The sequence below is a fragment of the Microtus pennsylvanicus genome, chromosome 2 (genome assembly GCF_037038515.1).
Source record: "Microtus pennsylvanicus isolate mMicPen1 chromosome 2, mMicPen1.hap1, whole genome shotgun sequence".
NCBI lineage: Eukaryota > Metazoa > Chordata > Mammalia > Rodentia > Cricetidae > Microtus > Microtus pennsylvanicus.
Window position 1 is genome coordinate 24,719,223 of NC_134580.1, and position 20,647 is coordinate 24,739,869.

Consider the following 20,647-nt stretch of genomic DNA (forward strand, 5'->3'; position numbering starts at 1 on the left):
GGTCTCCATGAGCACCAGGCATGGCATGATGTAACACAGACACGATAGGTCTAATGACTTCAACTCCTCTCAGAGAATGAAGTATCCAGATTTACAATATGAATATCCTGAAATTCAACGCACCTGAGTACACAGAAATAGAAGGTATAGTGGTCGGTCACAAAGGGTGCTCTCTAGACAGCCAGAAAAAAAACCAACACTGTCTAGGACGCAACCCTGCTTTAACAGAATGCAATGGAGACAGACTGACACATGAGGAGGCAGACACAGCAATTCAGAGCAGTGCTCACACTAGGGAAGGGACAGGAAATGTACTTTGTCTTACAAAACTAGTCTGACAATGGAAAAAAAAAACATTTTCTGGTGGGTCTCTACAGACTTGTTCACTTTAAGTGAACAAGTTTTACAAACTAGTAATAACTCAATTTTCAAAAATTATATAATTTTTGAATGTTTAGCAAAAATGACTGAATAACCAATTCTTCAACAAATTACTCATAAATAACAACAAAGATTTAGGTATAAAAATTTATCTATAAAAATATTTCCCTATTAACATCTTTAGGCTGTTCTGTGTCTTGTTTTTGAGAGTGCTCTGTGAGCCAGGCTAGCCTCAAACTCAGCTGATGATCTCTAGTTCCCGATCATCCTTCCTCTACCTCCCAAATCCTGGAATATAAGTTACACCTGGGTAAAACATCTTTAAGTTAGTTAAACTTTACACTCCACTAATTTACTTTATCTACATTTGTAAAAACAACTTAAGTTAGGCATGGTGGCCTTTAATCCCAGCACTCAGAGGACCTTTGAGTGTGAGGCCAATCTATTTAAGCCTAGCCAGGACTACATGGTGAGATACTGTCTCCAAAAACAAAACATCAAACAAACAAATATCCCACAGTAAGGGACTGTTTTACGAGTACATCTGTGTAATAGAATACTATGCAGTCACCAAAAGTCATGCTGTCAAATTAATTTTTATTAAAATGGAATATTCTCAGTACATGAATTGAAAAGAACGGATTATAACATAGCAATGTGCATTGTAGCCAGCCTTCAAAGAGGTTAACTTTGGTAGAATTACAGATGATTTTTCCTTTTGTTTCCAGTCTATCTTTAGAAATTACTAAAGGTTTTAAATTTCCTAAAGTGATTATATTTAGGAAAACTACTATTAAAATATATGCTTATAGCTAACTCTGACTTTATTGCCTGGCTATTAATGTAATCATGATACTCATTACTTTGGTAAAAATTCAAGAAATAATTCAACACATTTGGAAATGGTTTAAACGATATAAAAGTCATCATTTCCCAGAAAACTTAATAAAATTTTGACACTACTTTGTTTAGCAAAAAAATTTATTAGGATATATTACAGACCACAATCTGGTTTAGAGTATTGTTTCAGCAGACAGCACTGCAACTCACACTGCAATGTCTCAAGACTTAGACAGCCACTGTGCTTCTGAGGCCACATTTCCTTGGATGGAACAGTCAGCAGTACACATCATGGCCATTTAAAGGCAGAGAATGGAGAAGATGTGGTGGTCGTTACCAGAACAGCAACAAACAGATACAAAACTTTTGGAATGTTAAAATAATGAGTAACTACTACTGGGCATTTCTACAACTTGAAACATGGATCAATGTGACTAGCAAGTTAAAGGGCCCACGGTTCCAAAGGTCAAGTCAATACTGAGTCATGATCAAGAGGAACCTGCAACTTAACTGTGTTAAGTTCATCATACACATGCAAAACTAATGTGAGTTTAAGAAAAAAGAAAGAAAAACCAAGAATGTAAAAGCAATGTTATTTCTTAACTCAAAGCATGCATTTTCTAACTCATTCTTTAAAAGTTTGTATTTTAATCCAGTTAGAATATATTCTCGTATTAGAATATATTAGAATAGTAAACATTCACTACTTTAAAGCGCTCTAACCAGTGCCCTACCAGATATGGAACACACACCTGTTAATTTCAAGAACAGTGGAGCTCTCCCAAAGACGTAAGACCTTAATACTTCACCACATCACCTACCTTTTCTTCTAAGCTTTAAAACTTGTTTGCAAGACCTAAACTGTATAAACAGATTTTACAGTGTTCTCTACTTCCCAGGAGTCAGTGAAAACCATGCAGGGAAGCGCACGGCACACCACTAGTCAGCAAGGAAACTGCATCAGAGTTCCACATCTGTTTATGGGATTCTGAACTGAAATGAGCACAGTGTGCCACTGGTATATGAAACTTCTCCAAACTTCTTCTGCCATCAAAATCTAAACACAAATTAATTAAAAATGTCTGTAAAATACTGCATCATAAGTGCCCAGAAATATAAAAATGAAGATCAAAGCTTTTTGGAAATATGTATAGGACTGTAATCATAACCTAACAAAACTTATTATCTACCTAGTACGATCAACTCTGGGGTTGAAATCTCAGAATGGTTCTGCCTACCAAAACTAGAGAGGAGGCACTGTGCGGAGCTGAGAGTCAGGTACCTGCACTCACAAAACACTGCCCCATGAGTGGGAGTGGGAGGCCTCACTGAGCCTGTGTTCACCTTGCTGTATCACCATGTTATGGGACATCTTTTCAGATAAAAAAATGTCCTCAAAATTTTAAGTGGAATCAAAGTTTATCATAGAATTTTTCTTTCTAGATGGCAATGAAAATAATAGTGCCAAAGCACTATGAACTTACCTTTCATAAACATTAACATATCCCAATGCTTTAAAAAAATAAAAAACCCAAAGACCTCTTGTCCCTGATATCCTAAGCAAAAACATCATTATTTTTCTCTCCTTCTGTCAGACACAATAACACCTAGATTTCTGCAGCATGGCTATCAATTACCAGATTAACACTTCATACACTGTAAGTACTAGGAAACTTCTGAAGTGTGAGAAGAACTGCACTGTGATTGGACAGTTGACCAACAGCCTGAAGCCAGAGAAGCAGGTCAAGTATTCTTAGTCCCAAAAAAGGAAGGTCGCTATCTCTGAGCAATTCTCCAATTGGCACAAATAATTTACCATCACTGATAGACAGAAGATAAAATGAAAGAACAAAGTTTTTAAAGCTAGCTTTCTCCCATATTGGTCTTCTAAATTCAACAAAGCTTTGATCTGGCAAAGCTGTAATCCAGCAAATCAAACTGCTATTGTTTTTTCTGGGTGGGAGAGAAGCGCACAAAAGCAATACACACAGTGTGACCTTGAGCTGGTGCCAGCAGGAGAGGAGCACCTGCAGGCTTCAAGCTAAGTCTCATGATGGTCTGCTTTTTACCTAAGCATTTACTCAGACATGTGCTTCAAAAATACATTAGGGACCTGTAATTGGTTTATTCTATTAATATCAGAAATATTAGTTGCAATACATTGTTTCAATTTCTACAGTCAAGTGGGGGAGTCATGAAGATCATGTTACTTTTCAGCCTGACAGAATAAATGTATTATACATAGATATATAGATATGTCTACAAGTTTCTGATGTATGCACTCCACTTAAGAAGTTGTACATCTTTCAGTATCCACATTAGAACACATTCCTGATAAAAACGCACATTCCATTACACCCTTAATTTTCCCTTGAATTTATTTTATTGGAGGGTGGGGTTAGATATAGAAGTTGCAGTGCACAGCTATATTTAAAACAAAACATTATATCCTACAATAAAAAAAATAGTTTTATCAAAACCAGATTCTGATCACAGTTGGTGCACACTGAATTGCACTTTGCAGATATCTTGACAGTGTCCTTTACAGCGCTCCCCATGTCAGCCTATGTTTTTTTCAGTAGACACGGGTTCTTCCAGAGCTTTCTTCTGGCTCCCCTTCCGTGAATATTTGTACTTGTCTACATAGGCTTTAACCAGATTTGCCACTTTAGTAGAATTGACTTCTCCACTCTTACTATGACAAACCTAAAAGAAAGGGGGGGAAAAATGTTTTTCACACTCAATGCCAAGTGGATAGTAGTATGAAAGCCCAAAAGAGAACATCCTGCTTCCATGTGCATGCGCATACAAACATTCAAAGGTAAAGAAACAGATGAGAGCAGGATCTAGTATTTATTAACTACACTTGAGCGTTATTACAGCAGAGGTGGTTAAAATAGTCCATGCTGCAGCTACACTTACTTTGTCCACTGCTTTCCTTACAATCTCTTTGTACTCTTCCTTGGTGATGTCTTTATTTTGGTAAAAGGGCTTAATAGCCAATTTTACCTCCTGTGCTGCTTTCTCTTGAATTTGCAATTTCTGATGAGAAGAAAATGTGTGATTATTACCTGCCACTCTTAATCTCAAGACTTTCTAGAAATTTATAAAACTGAAAACAGGATACTTTGACATTGTGAATAATTGTTCAAATATGACATAATACATTTATTAACATATATCTAACATTTCTAAAAATGATTATGCAATATTACCAGTAACATATCAAGCATCAATCCTTCAGATATTAGAATCTGAAACTTCCAATAATAAATCCCCTCCATCTCTCATAAAACCAAAGCTCTCATTTGGTCATCTTTATTATATACAGAATTGTGTAGGTTGCTCTCAACCTTGAACTTGCCTTGTCTGTCTTGGAGCTATCTGCGCTGGCCTCCACTGGAACACTTACTTTGCTTTCTGCCAATTTTACAGCAGCATTAGAGGCCTGGACGTGACTTGATGACGAAGCATTACCAGAACTTGGTCCCTGAACTGGTCCTGTGTTTCCTGGAGCTGCCGATGGAGCAGGCAAGACCTGTGTAGCCATGGTATTACTTACATGAGAAGCACTGGGAAGGCCCTGTTTTAAAGAGGTTTAACATCTGTTAATGAAATACTGTATTCAAAAAAAAAAATTTACTCTGTGTTATCAGGACCGACACTAAAAAAAAAAAAAAAGAGCTGGGCATGATGGTGACCGCCCCCCTTCAATCCCAGCACTTAGGAGACAGAGGGATCTCTGTGAGTTTGAGAACAGTCTGGTCTACAGAACAAGTTCCAGGATAGCCAGAGCTACACAGAGAAAACCTGTCTCTAAGAAACAACAACAAAACAAAACAAAATACCTGACAAAGTTATTCGACCTTATTCCTAAGAGAAGTACCTACTTTAGAAGTGTACGAAGGGGCAGTTGAAGAAAAGTGAATATATTCTTCAACAGAGCTCTTACTTAAGTATATCAAATGTCTTTTAAATTATGTATGTGATGATGGCAAGATGACCGAGTGAAAGTACTTGTCACACAAGCCTGACGACCTGTGTTCAATCCCCGGAACCCACAAGATTCTCTGACATCCACATGCCTACTGTGTTAGGCACTCAAAACAAACATACAACAATAAAAAGTAAATTAAGTAAGTACAGGGAAAGCTGTAGGCACCATGTTTTCAAAGTATCTGCGTGTTTTGGCTCGCACAGGAATTTATCTCCTCTTAGCACAGTTAACTCAAAATCAAACTAAAGGAGACGGTAATGGACATGTCTTTGTCCAAGGCTTACCCAAGCAGACAGCACAAACCTTATCACAAGTGCTCACTAGTTCCTAATCACCTTGCTCCCAAAAATCATTAAAATTTTAGGGAATTTTTTTAAAAAGTGAACTCAAACCTGATCCTAACTTGAGTTAACTAATTTGACCAAACCAAACAGCAGATAGATAGATAGATAGATAGATAGATAGATAGATAGACAGACAGACAGACAGACAGACAGACAGACAGACAGACAGACAGACAGACAAGTTTGAATGTAAATAACGGCATGCATATAGCCTGCACTTTATAATGTATGTTTCTGGTCAATTTTCCTGCTTGGGGATAGGAATGGAAATTAACGAAAGGAATAATGATGAATAATTTAGAAATAAGTAAAAATACAATCAACTATAGCCCTGTTCCTAAATGCCAGGAAACCCTTTCTTATCCTATTTGCTAAATGTTTGGATGCTGATTTAACTCAAGCTACTAAGAACATACCTGTATTTGTTTCCCATCTGGTTGTGAAGCGACGTAGCTGACCTGCTGGGATGGTGGGGGAGGGGGTGGTGGTGGTGGTCCCTGAGGTACACTGGCAGGGGCAGCTACCTGCATGAGAGGCACTCCTGTGTGGAGGTGCAGGGGCAGCTGAGGGTGCATGGTGAATGGGTTACGCTGCATATTCATCAGAGGGGCATGGACGCCCACTGGGTATGGGAAGATACTCATGGGCTGAGGCTGAGCATTCATTGGGGGCTGCATCACATTCATGTGTGGCTGCATCATATTTACAGGTATCTGAGAACCATCAACTTGGTTTGTTTGGTCTTTCAGGTTAGAATCTGTCAAAAGAAAAAAAAGCTTTGTTTAAAAAAGAAAATGATGTTATACTTATCATAAACACAGAAGCAAACAGCAACAGGCTCGGTTCAACACCAAAAGCTACTTATTTAATCCTGTCATTTATAAATAATATGTGATCACTCTCTAACAAAAGGAAATGCTGACAACGACTAGTGTACGTTCACATAACAAACATCAGAGTACAGACAGCTCCAAGTAGGAGCTCATGCTTTTTAATGCCAGCACTCAGTTGTTTTGAGTTTTGAGGCCACCCTGGTTCTACTTAGCAAATTTCAGCCAGGAATAAATAATGAGACACTATCTTTTAAAACAATAAAATAAAGAATTATTAATTCAAACAAATAGTTTTAAAAGATCACATAAATTATAGACATTATACCGACTGAATATTCACGGCATTTTCTTTTATTTTTGGAGATAAATGAAATACAAGTTAAATTACGTATAGTAACATTACAAATTCCTCTAATGCAGCTTGTTGTTACGCATATAATATTTCAAAATAATAAAAATTAAAAAATGTATTTCAGACTTTGTTGAAATTGGTGCTAAAGAAATACTGACGTAGCCAGGCATGATGGCACATGGCTTTAATTCCAGTACTCAGGAGGCAGAGGTAGGTGGATCTCTGAATTTTTAATTCCAGTCTGTCTTTTACAGTCAGTTCCAGGCCACACACATAGATTTGTATATATATAAATAAATAAAGTAAATGTTTATTTACTATGTGTTTGTATAATTAAGAGTGACTTATAATAACCAGGGTTTGGTTTAATAGCATAATTTTAGTACATTGCATTAAGGATCATTTTCAACTCAAGCTATTATCTAATAGCCTCTTTCTACAAGTTAAACATCAAGAACAAGCAGAGAATGTTACCCTGTTCAGGTGTTTCTTCCTCTTGTCTCATCCACCCGGACTGTGGACCTGAAGAATTCCTCCCGCGTCGTGAATAATAGTTCTGTACATCTGCTGGCAGAGTCTTTCTTACCGCCCAACTGGACGCAGATGTCCACCCTGACCTGTCTGCAGGTGTACCGAAAGAGAGATCTTGTTCATTTTTCCGCTTAGAGGGCTGCTGCTCCACAGACTTGAAGGAGTCACTCCCTGAGAGGGGTGTACGGCTCTGCCACCTGTTCTCGCTCTGGTCACTGTAGGCAAAGTTACCTCTATAATTGCCTTTCCCTCGGCCACCTCGACCACGGTTGGACATCCAGCCCGGGCCAAAGTTTTTATTCCAAGAATTCCCTGAATTTTCATTTCTACTTTCTTCCCAGTGGGAATCCTTTAACTTTTCAGGATTTCTGGTCCTTGGATCTGGCCCAGAGTTTATTTTTTCTGTTACCCAACTGGGACAGTCACTTCTATGCTTATCTGTGGAATTTGGATCATTAGTATCTGTAACGATGTCATTTTTTTCTTTTCTTGTGTTTTCGTTCTGTTTCTCTGAGTCGTTCCTTCGGTAGCGGTCATTTCCTCGAGGACACCTCCAACCATCATTTGTCCACCTTTCCTTCCACCGAGGAGAGTAACTATCTCTTTCATTTCTACCAAATGATGAACTCTTACTTTTTGTTCTCAATCTTGATGGTGATCGAGAGCGAGATCTGGACCTTGACCATCTTCTGGTTCTCCTCTCTCTATCTCGATCTCTCCTCTGCCCATCTCTATCACTGTCTCGCTCTCTGCTCCGGGACCTAGACTGTTCTCTTGAGGAAGAATCTTTCACTCTGGATTGAGATCTCTGGTTCTCTCTAGGAGCATCTCTTCTTGGGGACACTGACTCCGACTTTTTGGCTTCCCTAGCATTCTCTCTCTTTGGAGACCGAGACTGCCTTCTTTCTCTTGCCACATCTTTTTTAGGTGAGAGAGAACGAGATTTTCTTCGTCCTCTACCAGACTCTCTCTTAGGCGATGGTGACTGAGAACTCTTACTTTCTATTGCAGTCTCTCTTTTTGGAGATGGAGACTGAGTCCGCCTCTTTTCTTGTGCAGTATCTTTGTTAGGAGACCAAGTTGTAGACGGAGAATGAAATCTAGATCTTCGAGTACGAGGCTTTGGGGCTTTATCCACTAGGCTTTCAGTTGGCTGAGCCTCAGTTTCAGTCTTCTCAATGGTAGGATCAGAAGATAAATTGTTTTCAGAACTGTGTGCCACAGAATCTTCACTCAATTGTTTGGAGTCAGTCTTTACAGATGAGTCCATTTCAGACTCATTCTGGTCACTACAAAATGAGTCACACTCCATAGGTACTGTTTCATTGTTATCTTCACTAAAATGTTTCTCACTCTGTTCAGTCTCGGTGTTAGATAACTCTATAGGTAGGGGAAGTTCAATCAGAGATTCAGTCCTTTCTTCTAAAGATTTGTCCAGTTGGGTGTTGTCAAGATCATGCTTTAATGAATTATCTTCACAATCTTGAATAGCACCGGAACTTTCATTTTCTGAAGTGTCACATGTTGGAATTACTTCTGTAGTTTCAGTCTGAACAGGCTCAGGCAACTCAGTTTCTGAGCTGGCAACAGAGTCCAATGTGTGTGTGATTTCACCCTCAGAAGTTTCCAATTTGGGACTCACTACAAATCCATCTGTATTTACTGAAGAATCTTTCAAATCAGTACTTTCCACTGTAAGACTCTCTTCTATTTTTTCATCATTACCTGTGGACCCTGTATTTGCAGACACTTCACCCAAGGGACTGGACACTGGCTGAGGTCCTTCATTCTCAGAAGTTGAACATGTAGGAAAATCATTAGGAGGGCTCTCTGTGCACACAAGTGCCTGAACCTCTGACTCTGAACTTCCAGATGCCTGCTCTTTTTCTAATGGATCACTTCCTTTTGCAGAAGTATCTGTAGAAAGTTCATGGTCTACACTTAACTCCTTAGCCTCCATACCTGTATCTTCTCCAACAAGCACAGGAGGATCCTGAGTACAAGATTCAGAATATGAAAATTCCACTTCTTCTTCTATCTCATGATTCTTAGGTTGTTCATCTTCTGTCTGTTCACTGCAACTTTTCAAGCAATTAACCAAATGATTTTCTCCATCTGTTTGAACAGAAGAAATGCTACTACTTTCTACACCTGACTGTTGCTCTTTCTCCAACATGGGTGGTGTGTCAGAGTCGGCTGTTTCTTCCTCTACTGAATCACTAGATGTTGTTTTTTCAGGGGGAGGTACAGATTTACGAAGTTTCTTTTTCAATGAAGGTGGTTTTCTTCCTCGTCTTATAGATTTCCGTTTTGGAGCCTGTCTTGTTTGCTTTTCTGATTCAGCTGGAGGGGAAATACTTACAGAGGAATTACTATTCCCTGGGGCATCACACTCAGAATTATTTGACACTGGGGACTTCTGGGGCTGACTAACTGTCTCAGCTCTTGTGTTTCGTGTGGACCTCCTTGTAGGAACAGTTGTTGCAGGTTTTCGTCTTGATCCTCTGGTATTTGATGTGCCAGAAGTTTGCTTTTTTTCTCCTCCTCCTTGGGCATGTGCTAATGCATATCCCTTATGAAAAGTACCTGATAATGTTGAAAAATAAAAGGGTATTTTAATGTGTTTCAAAACATAATCTGACTCTAGTTAGTATCAGAATGACTGCCTGTAATACAGTACAACAGTGTATTTGTGAATCAAGCTGTTTAGTGTGTCTCTGCTAACAAATGAGTAATAGGTGGATTCATCAATATTTGGGGGACTGAGACAGTCCTTATATACCAGGTTAACCTTAAACTCACTATGTAGCCAAGAATGACCCTGACCTCCTGGGTCCTCCTACCTCCACCTCCCAAGTGCTGACATGTGCCACATCATCTAGTCAGTCACCATTATTTTGTCAATGCTACTAAAATAAGGGTACAGCCAGATCCGAGGTGGAAAACTTTACAGAAAAAAAGGAAGGCGTGGCACAAACCATTTAAGAACACTTTCTAGGCAAAGGAATCAGGAAATGCTACCTGTGAGTGAATGTGAAGACTAAATGAATTCACAGATGTGATTTCTAAATGGCCATGACTTAGACACTAGAAACCTAAACAAAGACAGTTTCTCCATGTCTGCTGTACTTTTCACATACGACATTATAAAGTACATACTGTAAAATGAAAAAATCCAGCTAATTAACACACCATTCCCATAGTTGTATTTGTGTGTGGTGTAGAAATTTCACAATCTAAGATGATACTACTAACATAATCACCGTATATACACTGGATCCACTGCCCTTATTCCTTACTCAGACTTTGTACTCTTTGATCAGTAACTTCCCAATCTCACTTCTCAACTATAGCCCACTCCACTTCATGGTAACTGCCATGGTGATCTCAATTCCACATGAGGGTAATTATGTTTACTGTCATTTTGTGGCTGGATTTTATCACCTAGCATAATGTCCTCCAGGTTCATTCATTACAAAAGATGGGACTCCTCCCTTTTAAATGGCTACATGATAATCCACTGTGCACACACAGTGGTAATGATTTTAAAGCAAGAAAATACCCATTTACAGAAATAGTCAAGAGTTACTCTAATTAACTTAGTTATTCTAAATCATCAACACTAACATGTTTGTGAAAGTAAAAGGAGCTAATAATTATTTTTAAAACAAAAAATAAATTCACAAACTTTACCAAAATTTTCTAATGACATGGTACTTGCTGGGAAAATAGTCCTTGGCAACACAGAGGCAATCAAAGGAAGGACTTCTGTCTCAATACTCCAAGGTACAAAACCAACTCTGAAAATTTAAGCAAAGGCTTCTTTAGTTATGTGGTCTAAAAACTGAGCTCGGAATTTAAAACTACAGCAGTCTCCAAATTAAATTAGTAATATTAAAATGCAGAGCTTATGCTTTTGCCCAAATACCTAAACATATAAACTCAAAGTTATTCACTACCCAAACATGGTCACAATTTGCAAAGGAAACAAAACAAAAAAATTCAATGTTTAAAGGCATTTTTTTGGGGGGGGGGGTGTCGAGGCAGGGTTTCGCTGTAGTTTTGAAGCCTGTCCTTGTAGACTAGGCTGGCCTTGAACTCACAGAGATCCACCTGCCTCTGCCTCTCCAGCACTGAGATTTAAAGGCCTGAGCCACCACCACCCAATTAAAGGCATATTTTTTATGTTAAAACAAGATAAAGAATTCAGAATATAGTTCCTTCTCTTTTAAATAATGAAACATTTTATCAAGATGTTGCTTGGGAGTATGGAACAATGTCTTAATGGTTAAGGGTACTTGGTGCTCTTTCAGAGGACTCTAGTTCAGTTCCCAGAATGCATGCTGTGTGGCTCACAAACTGCCTGTGACTCCAGCTCCAAGAGATCCTATCCCTCCCATGGCCTCCAACGGCACCCATACATGTATTTACATATGTACATTCACACGCAGACATAATTATACGTTTTCAAAAAAATAAAAGAATTTAGTCTTTAAAAAAAGATTTTAACGTTTATTCTCTTCTGCTACTATAAAAAAATACTAACTTTGAGGTGAACTCAATATAAACTGATAAGTTCCTTTAAGTATATAATTGATGACTTTTAGCCAATATGTATATTCATACATAAGAAGGACCATTTCTATCTTTTCAGTAAGCTTTCTCCCATTCTTCTGAATCATTATCCCTTCCTCAGGTCACCTACTGAAGGAATTTTTATGCTACATTTACATTTTAAAATTCTTTTTATTTATTTTTTTTGTATTTATTTATTTATTTATTTATTTATTTATTTATTTAGGATTCCTGCCTCCTTCCCGCAACCGCCTCCCATTTCCCTCCCCCTCCCCCGATCAAGTCCCCCTCCCTCATCTGCTCGAAGAGCAATCAGGGTTCCCTGACCTGTGGGAAGCCCAAGGACCGCCCACCTCTATCTAGGTCTCCTAAGGTGAGCATCCAAACTGCCTAGGCTCCCCCAAAGCCAGTACGTGCAGTAGGATCAAAAACCCACTGTGATTGTTCCTGAGTTCTCAGTATTCCTCATTGTCCACTATGTTCAGCTAGTCCGGATTTATCCCATGCTTTTTCAGACCCAGGCCAGCTGGCCTTGGTGAGTTCCCGATAGAACATCACCATTGTCTCAGTGTGTGGGTGCACCCCATACATTTTAAAATTCTTAAACTGAGTGATGTCTTTTCAAAGTTGTCAGGAAAGGCGTGGACCAGTTAAGAGTCCTCAAGATTTTCTGCATTCAAGCCCAATCCACTTTTCAAGTATTTTCTATATTTATTTCCCACCATTTCTAGACAATGAAGGCATTAGATACAAAATTCTATCACGGTGACAAGATCTTCTAACAGAGAAAGAATACAAAGTTCAGGAGCTCCTCATCAATGCACGCAGCAGCTTGAGTCAGTAGTGTGTATTTGGCACTGAACCAGCCCGGGGACTATTAAAAAGGACTGGATTATAGAAAGTCTGAAGGCCAGGGCAGGGCAGGCACTCGACTAAATCATTATTCACAAGAGAATGTTTGGAAACGGAAACAGAAACAATGACTCAGCAGATAGTACACAGATAGTCTTCATTAGGCATTTGTAACACCAAAGTTTAATTCACTTTTTATTTTATATATTTTTAATTTATACTTGTAAAAGACACTCCTTAAGAAGATACGATACTATCAAATATGAAACATATACTTAAGAATTTAATGATATTTTTGGGTTTACATTAGCATATAAATTTTAGTGAACAATTTTTACCTTCCAATTCCAGGTAATGTATTAGGGAACCATGACAACTGCAATTCCTGTCGTTTTTGCCTAATCAATGCATTGATTTCACTGACTTCTACAGATTCTGTACTAAAAAAATAAATTTAAACTTTCGTTAGAATTCCAACAATTAACAAGTGTAAAAACTGAGATATGAAATAACAGCAATAGTTTCCACACTTTCAAAATAAGCATATCCCTGCTTTTTTACACTACAAAGCAAAACATTTAAATAATGCACACTACACCTGGAATCCTACAGTATGTGGCAGGATACTGTCTGCCTTGTGAAATGGTCTCAAACTTACTATGGAGTCAAGCTGACCTGCTGCACTGCCAGACTATAGCAGCGCTCCATCATGGGTACTTAACAATGAGGTCTTTAGGCAACTTTCTATTCAGATATTAACTCCAACTGGTGAAAGAAATTCTTACTCAGGACAATCATGTCCTACTTTAGAACAAAATAGGAAAATAAAAAGAGGTGTGGTTATCTTAACCAAAAATAGATTTAGCTTAGCTTTTCACAAAGGGATTCAGATGTAACTGTTTCTTGAGTACTCTGCCAAGCCCTAAAATATCACAACTGTGTTCTACTTTGTTGGTTCAGTTAAATTTGTGTAATTTTAATTCAATATTTAAATTCAATATTTAAATCACAAAAACATATACTCAACATCTATCTGTAAATCACTATACATCCAAGGAAGACAGAATCAGCTCTAAAATAGGTTTGTTTTAATAGGTACTACTTTTACAATTTCACAAATACCTTGTTTCTCCAGCATATATCAAAATTCACACAGCAATTTACTACTAAAACAAAGATCACTGACATAGGCAAGCACTGTAGAACACCGACTATCACAAAATAACAAGTTTTCTCTTTGCCGGAACTAGTTTGTTTTTCAATAGGAATAACAATAATAAAAAAATTAGTTCTCATCACTTTCACTGAGCCCAGTCAAGTGTAAAGACCAAATACTAACCAGGAAGCTCTATGGGTTTGAGGTCCCACACTGTGGCTGCCACAGGAAAACAAACTGGACACATAATTTCCGATACAAGGATCCGTACACTGATTTGATCCTCGAACCTAAAAACATAAAAAGTTGTTAATAAAACCAGAAACAAAACTACTTTAAAGTATTGGTATGCACCTTAAACACTAAATAACTATAAATGTTATTATCTTTAAAAGAAGGTATTTTTTTATTTCAACAAACCTTTGTCTTTACTGTGGCATTTTTCTTTTCCCTCATTTTATTGTTTGAAAAGTTTCCTATAAAACAAGCAAACAAACAAACAGAACCTGGTTACTGGTACTTGCCTCACATTTTATTTCAGAAGTCTGTACACCTTTGACATTGATAAAGAATGTCAAAGTGTCTAGGAGTATTTCTTATCTAGTATTATTTGCATTAAAAAAACTTCCCAAATGCTAATTGCATAATATCTTACTAAACCACAGATAAAGAGAAAATGCGTAAGGCTACAATAAATAGAACTGTCATGCTTAGAGCCTTATGGGTATGATTCTAATCAACATTTTCTATCACCTTATGCAAATGTTTAACTTTTAAAAAATTTTACATACAAGTCTTTAAGCGTTACATGCAATTAACATATTTAGGGCTTCCTATCCAGCTATTAGGACAGTTAGCTGTGTTCATCTCAAGCAGGAGCTGCCCAAGGGGAAGTGAGGTGTTTGGCCTGGTTAGCCGAAGTCATTTTGGCCACTGACAATTCAGATCAAGCACCCCGGGGGTTCTTCCGCTGACCTTGGTAATCTGAAGTGCTGACTGGCCTTGCATCTGGTGCATCAGTGCTGCTGCCATGTTGCTTATCACTTTTTCTTTTTTGCTTTGTCCTCATCTGGAAATTATTTCTGTGTAATTTCAAATTAGGCAGCATAAAGCATATATTCTTTTTATTATAAGATTTATTTTATTATTTTTAAGCACATATGGGTGGTGTGTCTGTGTGTGAGTCTGTACATATAAGTGCTGGTACCCAGAGTCCAGAGGCAACGGATTCCCCATAGCTGAATTACAGGCAGCTGTGAGCTGAGTGATAAACAGGTATTCAAAGTCTGATTGACTGATTCCAAATTTAACAGATTAGTAATTATATAGAGAAAGCATGTCCTTGAGAAATTCCTGAAAGGAACTGGAGAGATAGCTCAGGTGGTAAAATGTCTGCTGTACAAGCACAGGGATCTGCATGTGAATCCCCAGAACCCACGTAACAACTAACTAAGGGAGTAGACACCTGTAATCCCAGAGTGGAAGAATAGAGACAGGAGGATCCCAAGGGATTAATGGCCAGCCAATCTGAGCTGATGATCTAGTTTCAGGTTTAGTGAGAGACCCTGTCTCAAAAACTTAGAGTGAAAGACTGATTAAAGAGGACACCAAGATACACACACACACACACACACACACACACACACACACACACACAGAGTCACTACATATACCCCCTCAAAAAAAAAAAAAAAAAGAAAAGGGAAATGCCTGGGACTATTTTTGTAAGCTATGAATGGTAAAAACAAACCAAACTTAAAATTCACTTCAAGGTAGAAGAGCCCTAAGGTAATGCTCAGCCAATCTATGCAAATACTCCAAACTCCAAATATCTAAGATTCATGGACATTTTACCACCTCCCCTGAATATGCGGAATAAGACTACAATACAGGTTACTAAACACCAAGTAATCAGAAAACTTTATTTTTCTCTTAACACTTCCTTTCCTTCCTTCTCCCTTCAACCGAAGCACAGAGAACAAAAATAGGGAACAGCACAAATGACCACCAAGAAAGCAAGGTAATGTAAAGTAATTTTGAAGAGATCTAAAAAGTTCCATTATCAACTATTTTCAAAATCAAAGCATTACTAAGAAATCTAGGGCCAGCAGTGGTAGCACACACCTTTAATCCCAACCATCAGGAGACAAAGACAGGTAGACAGATCTCTGTGAATTTGAGGCCCAGCCTGGTCTACAGAGTAAATTCCAGGACAGCCAGGGCTACACAGAGAAACCCTGTCTTGGGGGGAAGGTGAGGGAGAGGATCTGGCAAACACTAAGTTACAACACACACACACACTCACTCACACACACACATGAGCAGAGTTACTTACTATACAACACCTTGAAGTCATGAAATTTTTCACACAATAGATCTTCTCGAATAAGGATCCTTTTTCTGTAGATATGGATAAAAGTTTAAAAGATTTTTTTAAAAATCTTGTTCACTTATTTTTTTCTTTTTAAATGGTTTTTCAAGACAATACTTTTCTGTGCAGCCCTGGCTGTCCTAGAACTCACTCTGTAAACCAGGCTGGCCTCTAACTCAAGAGATCCTCTTGCCTCCTGAATACTGCTAGGATTAATGGCATGTACCTCTACCACCCAGCATGTTCATTTATTTTTAATTCACTACCCATCATAATAAATCTATTATGCATAAATCTTATTAATACTACTGGAAGACAATAAATGGTTAAATATTCTCATGAACTCAGATCAAATAGTAATAGGCAAAACTAGATTTTAATATGAGTTGTATTATTTCAGTACTAAAGCAATTTTATTGACTTATCATGACTGGTTACTGAGCCATGCAAAACAGAAGTATGAGAGGTTATTACTTTTTTAAGGAGCAATTGGAAGTACAGCATGCCTGAGTGTCACCTTCCATTCATTTAACATTCTCTCCTCTAACGACTGTAACTGGAGCTTTTTATAGGCAAAAATGCTGCTGCGCCCTTTACTTATCAGGAATGAGGAGGAGAAAAGAAATGAAGGTGAACCTCATCTCAATGTCCTGCATGTCTGTAGTATGAAGCTGCCAAAGTTATTTTTACTCAACTACTCATGGTCATACCGAATCCCACTTGTAAAGCTGATACTAACCTTTTATCACTTTTGGAACTTTCATGATAGAAGAGTTGTTTCTTAAAAGACCTTTCACTTTCCTTGTCTTTTATCTCTCTCAACTGTCTTTTTACTTGAATCTATAAGAGAAGCACAACTATTAGAGAAGTATACCAACACTGCACATAGCTTTTCAATTCTCCTTTGTAATTACAAATTAACGAGACAGAAGTACCTCAATGAAAAGTGCAGTCACAGACTGACACTGTGCACTCGGGAGAATGAAGAAGACAAACCAAGAATCCCAGACAAGTCAGGGCAGCATACAAATATCTTTAAGCAACATAATTTTATAAAAATGGTGAAAACAGTTTGTCTTCCGGAGACTCTATTAAAACTTTTATTATCTTAACACTTTTCTCCAAGATATTTATGGTAATATGCATATTTGGTAAACATAAGCAATTATAACAACCAGATCCTTCTGTTTTGTGTATATGTTTATTTTTAAGTATGGGCATGCTTGTGAAGGCCAAAGGAAGGCTTCAGAATTTTCTCACAAGCACCACTCACATTTCTGTTTCCAAGGCCAGGTCTCTAATAGGCCTCAAACCAGTTGCTAAGTAAGCTATGTTGCTGGCCAGCAAGACCCAAGGCAAAGGTCGCAGCACACACTACCCCTACAATTATTTTTTAAATGTAGACATGGAACTCAACTACTTATGTGTCTATGCATTTTACTGCCTGGGTTATCTCCCCAGCTCACAAACCTTTCTCTAACATACTTTATTTGTACTGCAATACTGTTTGCACTTTATATCAAGACTCATGAATAAAAATAGATCAAAACAAGTTAAAAAAAACCTACACTGAAAACTAATACTAAAATAGTTGTTTCTCTATACCCTCCCCACCAGTAACTAAACTGTAATGGACATCAGTTTTTCTCATAGATGCATCACACACATTGTCTATGGTTTTATTTAAACTATCATTTATTGTCATATATTTATTATATTTCTCATACATCTTACTTACTCACCACTGTCCTGTCCTATCTTCCTCTTTTCCTCATGAACTCAGGAATGTTTCTATTTATTTTCTTCTTTTTAACAAGCCAAAAATCAACAATAAAAATATTAATCATTTGTAAGAGTCAGAGGAACAGGATGTGTGCTATGAGACTGAGTGTCAGAGAAGCTACACCCATGAAGTCTCATCAACATGGCTGCCTAAACAAGACCCAAACAAGGATGGCCCCAACAGATACACTATCATGGAGGTGGGAAATCCCACAGGGCTTCAACCCTAGACAAAGAACTACAGCTACCTAAGGGATGCTGAGAGCAGAAGAAATTATCTTTTCAGGAAACAATCCCCCAGTTGGCTATCTAATACCAAGTGATCAGCCCTAAAATCATATACATACAGTAACATTACATACTGAGTAGATTATGTTTATATATTTAGGGATATATAGATATAAATACATGCAAGCTTATCTATATAATAACAATTAAGAAAAAGAGGCCAGAGGTCATAAATTTGAGAGCTAGTAAGGCAAGAGACCTGGGAAGAGTTGGAGGGAGGAGAGGGTAAAAAGACCAATTATATTTTAATTTGAAAAACTAAAAAATTTTTGAAATATAATAATGACTCATACTAAATAACATCAATGGCATTTAAGTACAAAGATGTCAATTTATTTTTAATTTTATTTAGCTAGTCTCCAAATTTTGTTTTTCATAAGAATGGTTTTTAGATATTTGGAGCTTAAGATTTATGGGCGTATCTTTGAATGCAATACTCCAATTAAAACTTTTTTTGATGAAATATATGTATTCAAAGTGCTGCCCAACTAAAAACTGCTTCAAAATACAGGTAAACAATCATGCTGATGGTATTTGGAAATGTAAGTATTCTATTGTAGCACAAATAATAAAAACCCAGAGACAGATAGTGGTTCAACCTGAAGATCAGAAAAGCAAAGCAGCCAACCACTACAGACCTTTTACCTCCACCATATCTTCAGACCAAAGGGGTGAGATGCTGTCTCTACCAAATCTCAGACTGCAATGAGCATCTGTCTCCTCCCTCCTTATATTATTCTCTCAGCCCAGTCACCTAGCTCTTGCCTCCAACCCCCTAGTGCTGGGATTAAAGGCATGGGATCACCTTTGTGTGAGCTCTTTGAGACAGTTTCAATCTTGTGTGGCCCAGGTGACCTTGAAGTCACAGAGATCTGTCTGCCTGAGTTTCCCAAATTCTGGGATTAAAGGTGGACACCACCACTCCCTGGCCTGTACGGCTGACTAGTATGGCTGCTTAGCCCTCTGATCTTCAGGCAAGTTTTATTTATTAAAACACAAATAATATACCAATAATTCTATAGTTAAATCCAACACTTCTTTTAAAACATCTCATCTACCACATCTGTACAATAAGGTAACCACTATGGTATGCCCACTCTAGAAGGCAAAGGAAAAAGGTCCAGTATTTTAGTTACCAGTGTTGGAAGCTATGAGCTTGCCATGCTAGAGAAAAATGATGACACACATTAAACCTAAAGGTGAACAATTTTTAAAAATATATTAACTAGAGACCTATCAAAACAAAGTAGCTCCAATTAACATTCTGAAGTTCATAAACTCAATGAAATGTAAACTTACCTTAGCACAACCTTCAAATGCACTAAATTCAAACACGGCCTGAAAAGGTTTCCGGTCGATTGGACAAGAAGCCAATATCTGAGAAGTGATTAGAAATTATATATTTACATTGTGTATTTAGAAGAGGTTACAATTAAACTACACTAATAGTTGTAATTTTCCACTACCACAGAAATATACTTTTCTAATTTCAAAGCAGAGAGGAAATGACTGTACCATAACACAAAAGCACAAGCACCTCAAGTTTGCTTCACTCACTCAAATGCTCACTAAACGATACTAACTGGAGTAAAGAAATCATGAGCTGTCACATACTCACTAAGATACCATTAGGACGTGCTGCTCCAGTGAATACTTCAAACCTACTGCTCTGCCATATAAGGCTGGCTTTAATGCTAAGCTTGTGAAATTCTAAATCGGCTATAGAAAAATGCCTTAAGGAAGCCATTTACATTAATACCCTATGATTTAACATTTCTGCCAAATTATTTTGAATAGTTGTTAGAACTGAGAACATGATTAAAATACGGAAGAATGAAGCATTCCTCCAGTCTCGTTGGTTCTAAATAATCCCTCCAGAAGTACTTACATACTTTTGCTGTTACCCAATATACACAAATTTTTAATATTATAATTCATATGATAATTGCATTGTTTTCTTCTAAATTAATGATCAGACATTGGTTCAAAGCAATTTTTCTTAACATCATGATATGTCATAAACTTTAGTTTTCTTTTATTTTAATTCATATAAGTTTGAACATATTTTCTTATTTTTAAGAGTACATTAAAAAGTTCTTTAAAGGAAAAATCTATCCATACTAATTTTTACATTAGGTTTCCAGTTTTCTTCTAATTTAATCATGTGTTTTTTAGTTTGTAAGGAAATTTGTCTTTTAATTATTTTAGATTAGAAATCAACCTAATTTTGATATATATTCTTATGCTTTCAAAAGTTTGTATGTATCAACTATAATTCTATTGTTAAATGTATGTAGAAGAATGTATTTATACTGTGAAATTAGTTTAAGACAAACTGTTTTGTA

At 37.4% G+C, this 20,647-nt stretch overlaps 1 protein-coding gene across 4 annotated transcripts in view; it reads right to left on the reverse strand.

Annotated features, from left to right (window-relative positions):
• Window positions 1–958: 958 nt before the first annotated feature.
• Scaf11 (SR-related CTD associated factor 11) overlaps window positions 959–20,647 on the reverse strand; it is a 44,982-nt gene continuing 25,293 nt past the window's right edge. Inside the window, exons 4-15 of one of the 4 annotated variants that reach the window (XM_075960460.1) lie at window positions 19,602–19,679; window positions 16,972–17,072; window positions 16,197–16,261; window positions 14,282–14,337; window positions 14,045–14,151; window positions 13,044–13,145; window positions 10,972–11,078; window positions 7,222–9,864; window positions 5,979–6,319; window positions 4,586–4,759; window positions 4,144–4,263; window positions 959–3,927 (exon numbers count right to left, since the gene is read on the reverse strand). In XM_075960460.1, the coding sequence (XP_075816575.1) occupies window positions 3,781–3,927; window positions 4,144–4,263; window positions 4,586–4,759; window positions 5,979–6,319; window positions 7,222–9,864; window positions 10,972–11,078; window positions 13,044–13,145; window positions 14,045–14,151; window positions 14,282–14,337; window positions 16,197–16,261; window positions 16,972–17,072; window positions 19,602–19,679 (4,041 nt within the window). In that variant the 3' untranslated portion in view covers window positions 959–3,780. Of the gene's footprint in view, window positions 3,928–4,143; window positions 4,264–4,585; window positions 4,805–5,978; window positions 6,320–7,221; window positions 9,865–10,971; window positions 11,079–13,043; window positions 13,146–14,044; window positions 14,152–14,281; window positions 14,338–16,196; window positions 16,262–16,971; window positions 17,073–17,974; window positions 18,033–19,601; window positions 19,680–20,647 lie in introns of those variants that run through there. The other 3 variants (XM_075960461.1, XM_075960459.1, XM_075960463.1) reach the window with 3 other exon arrangements.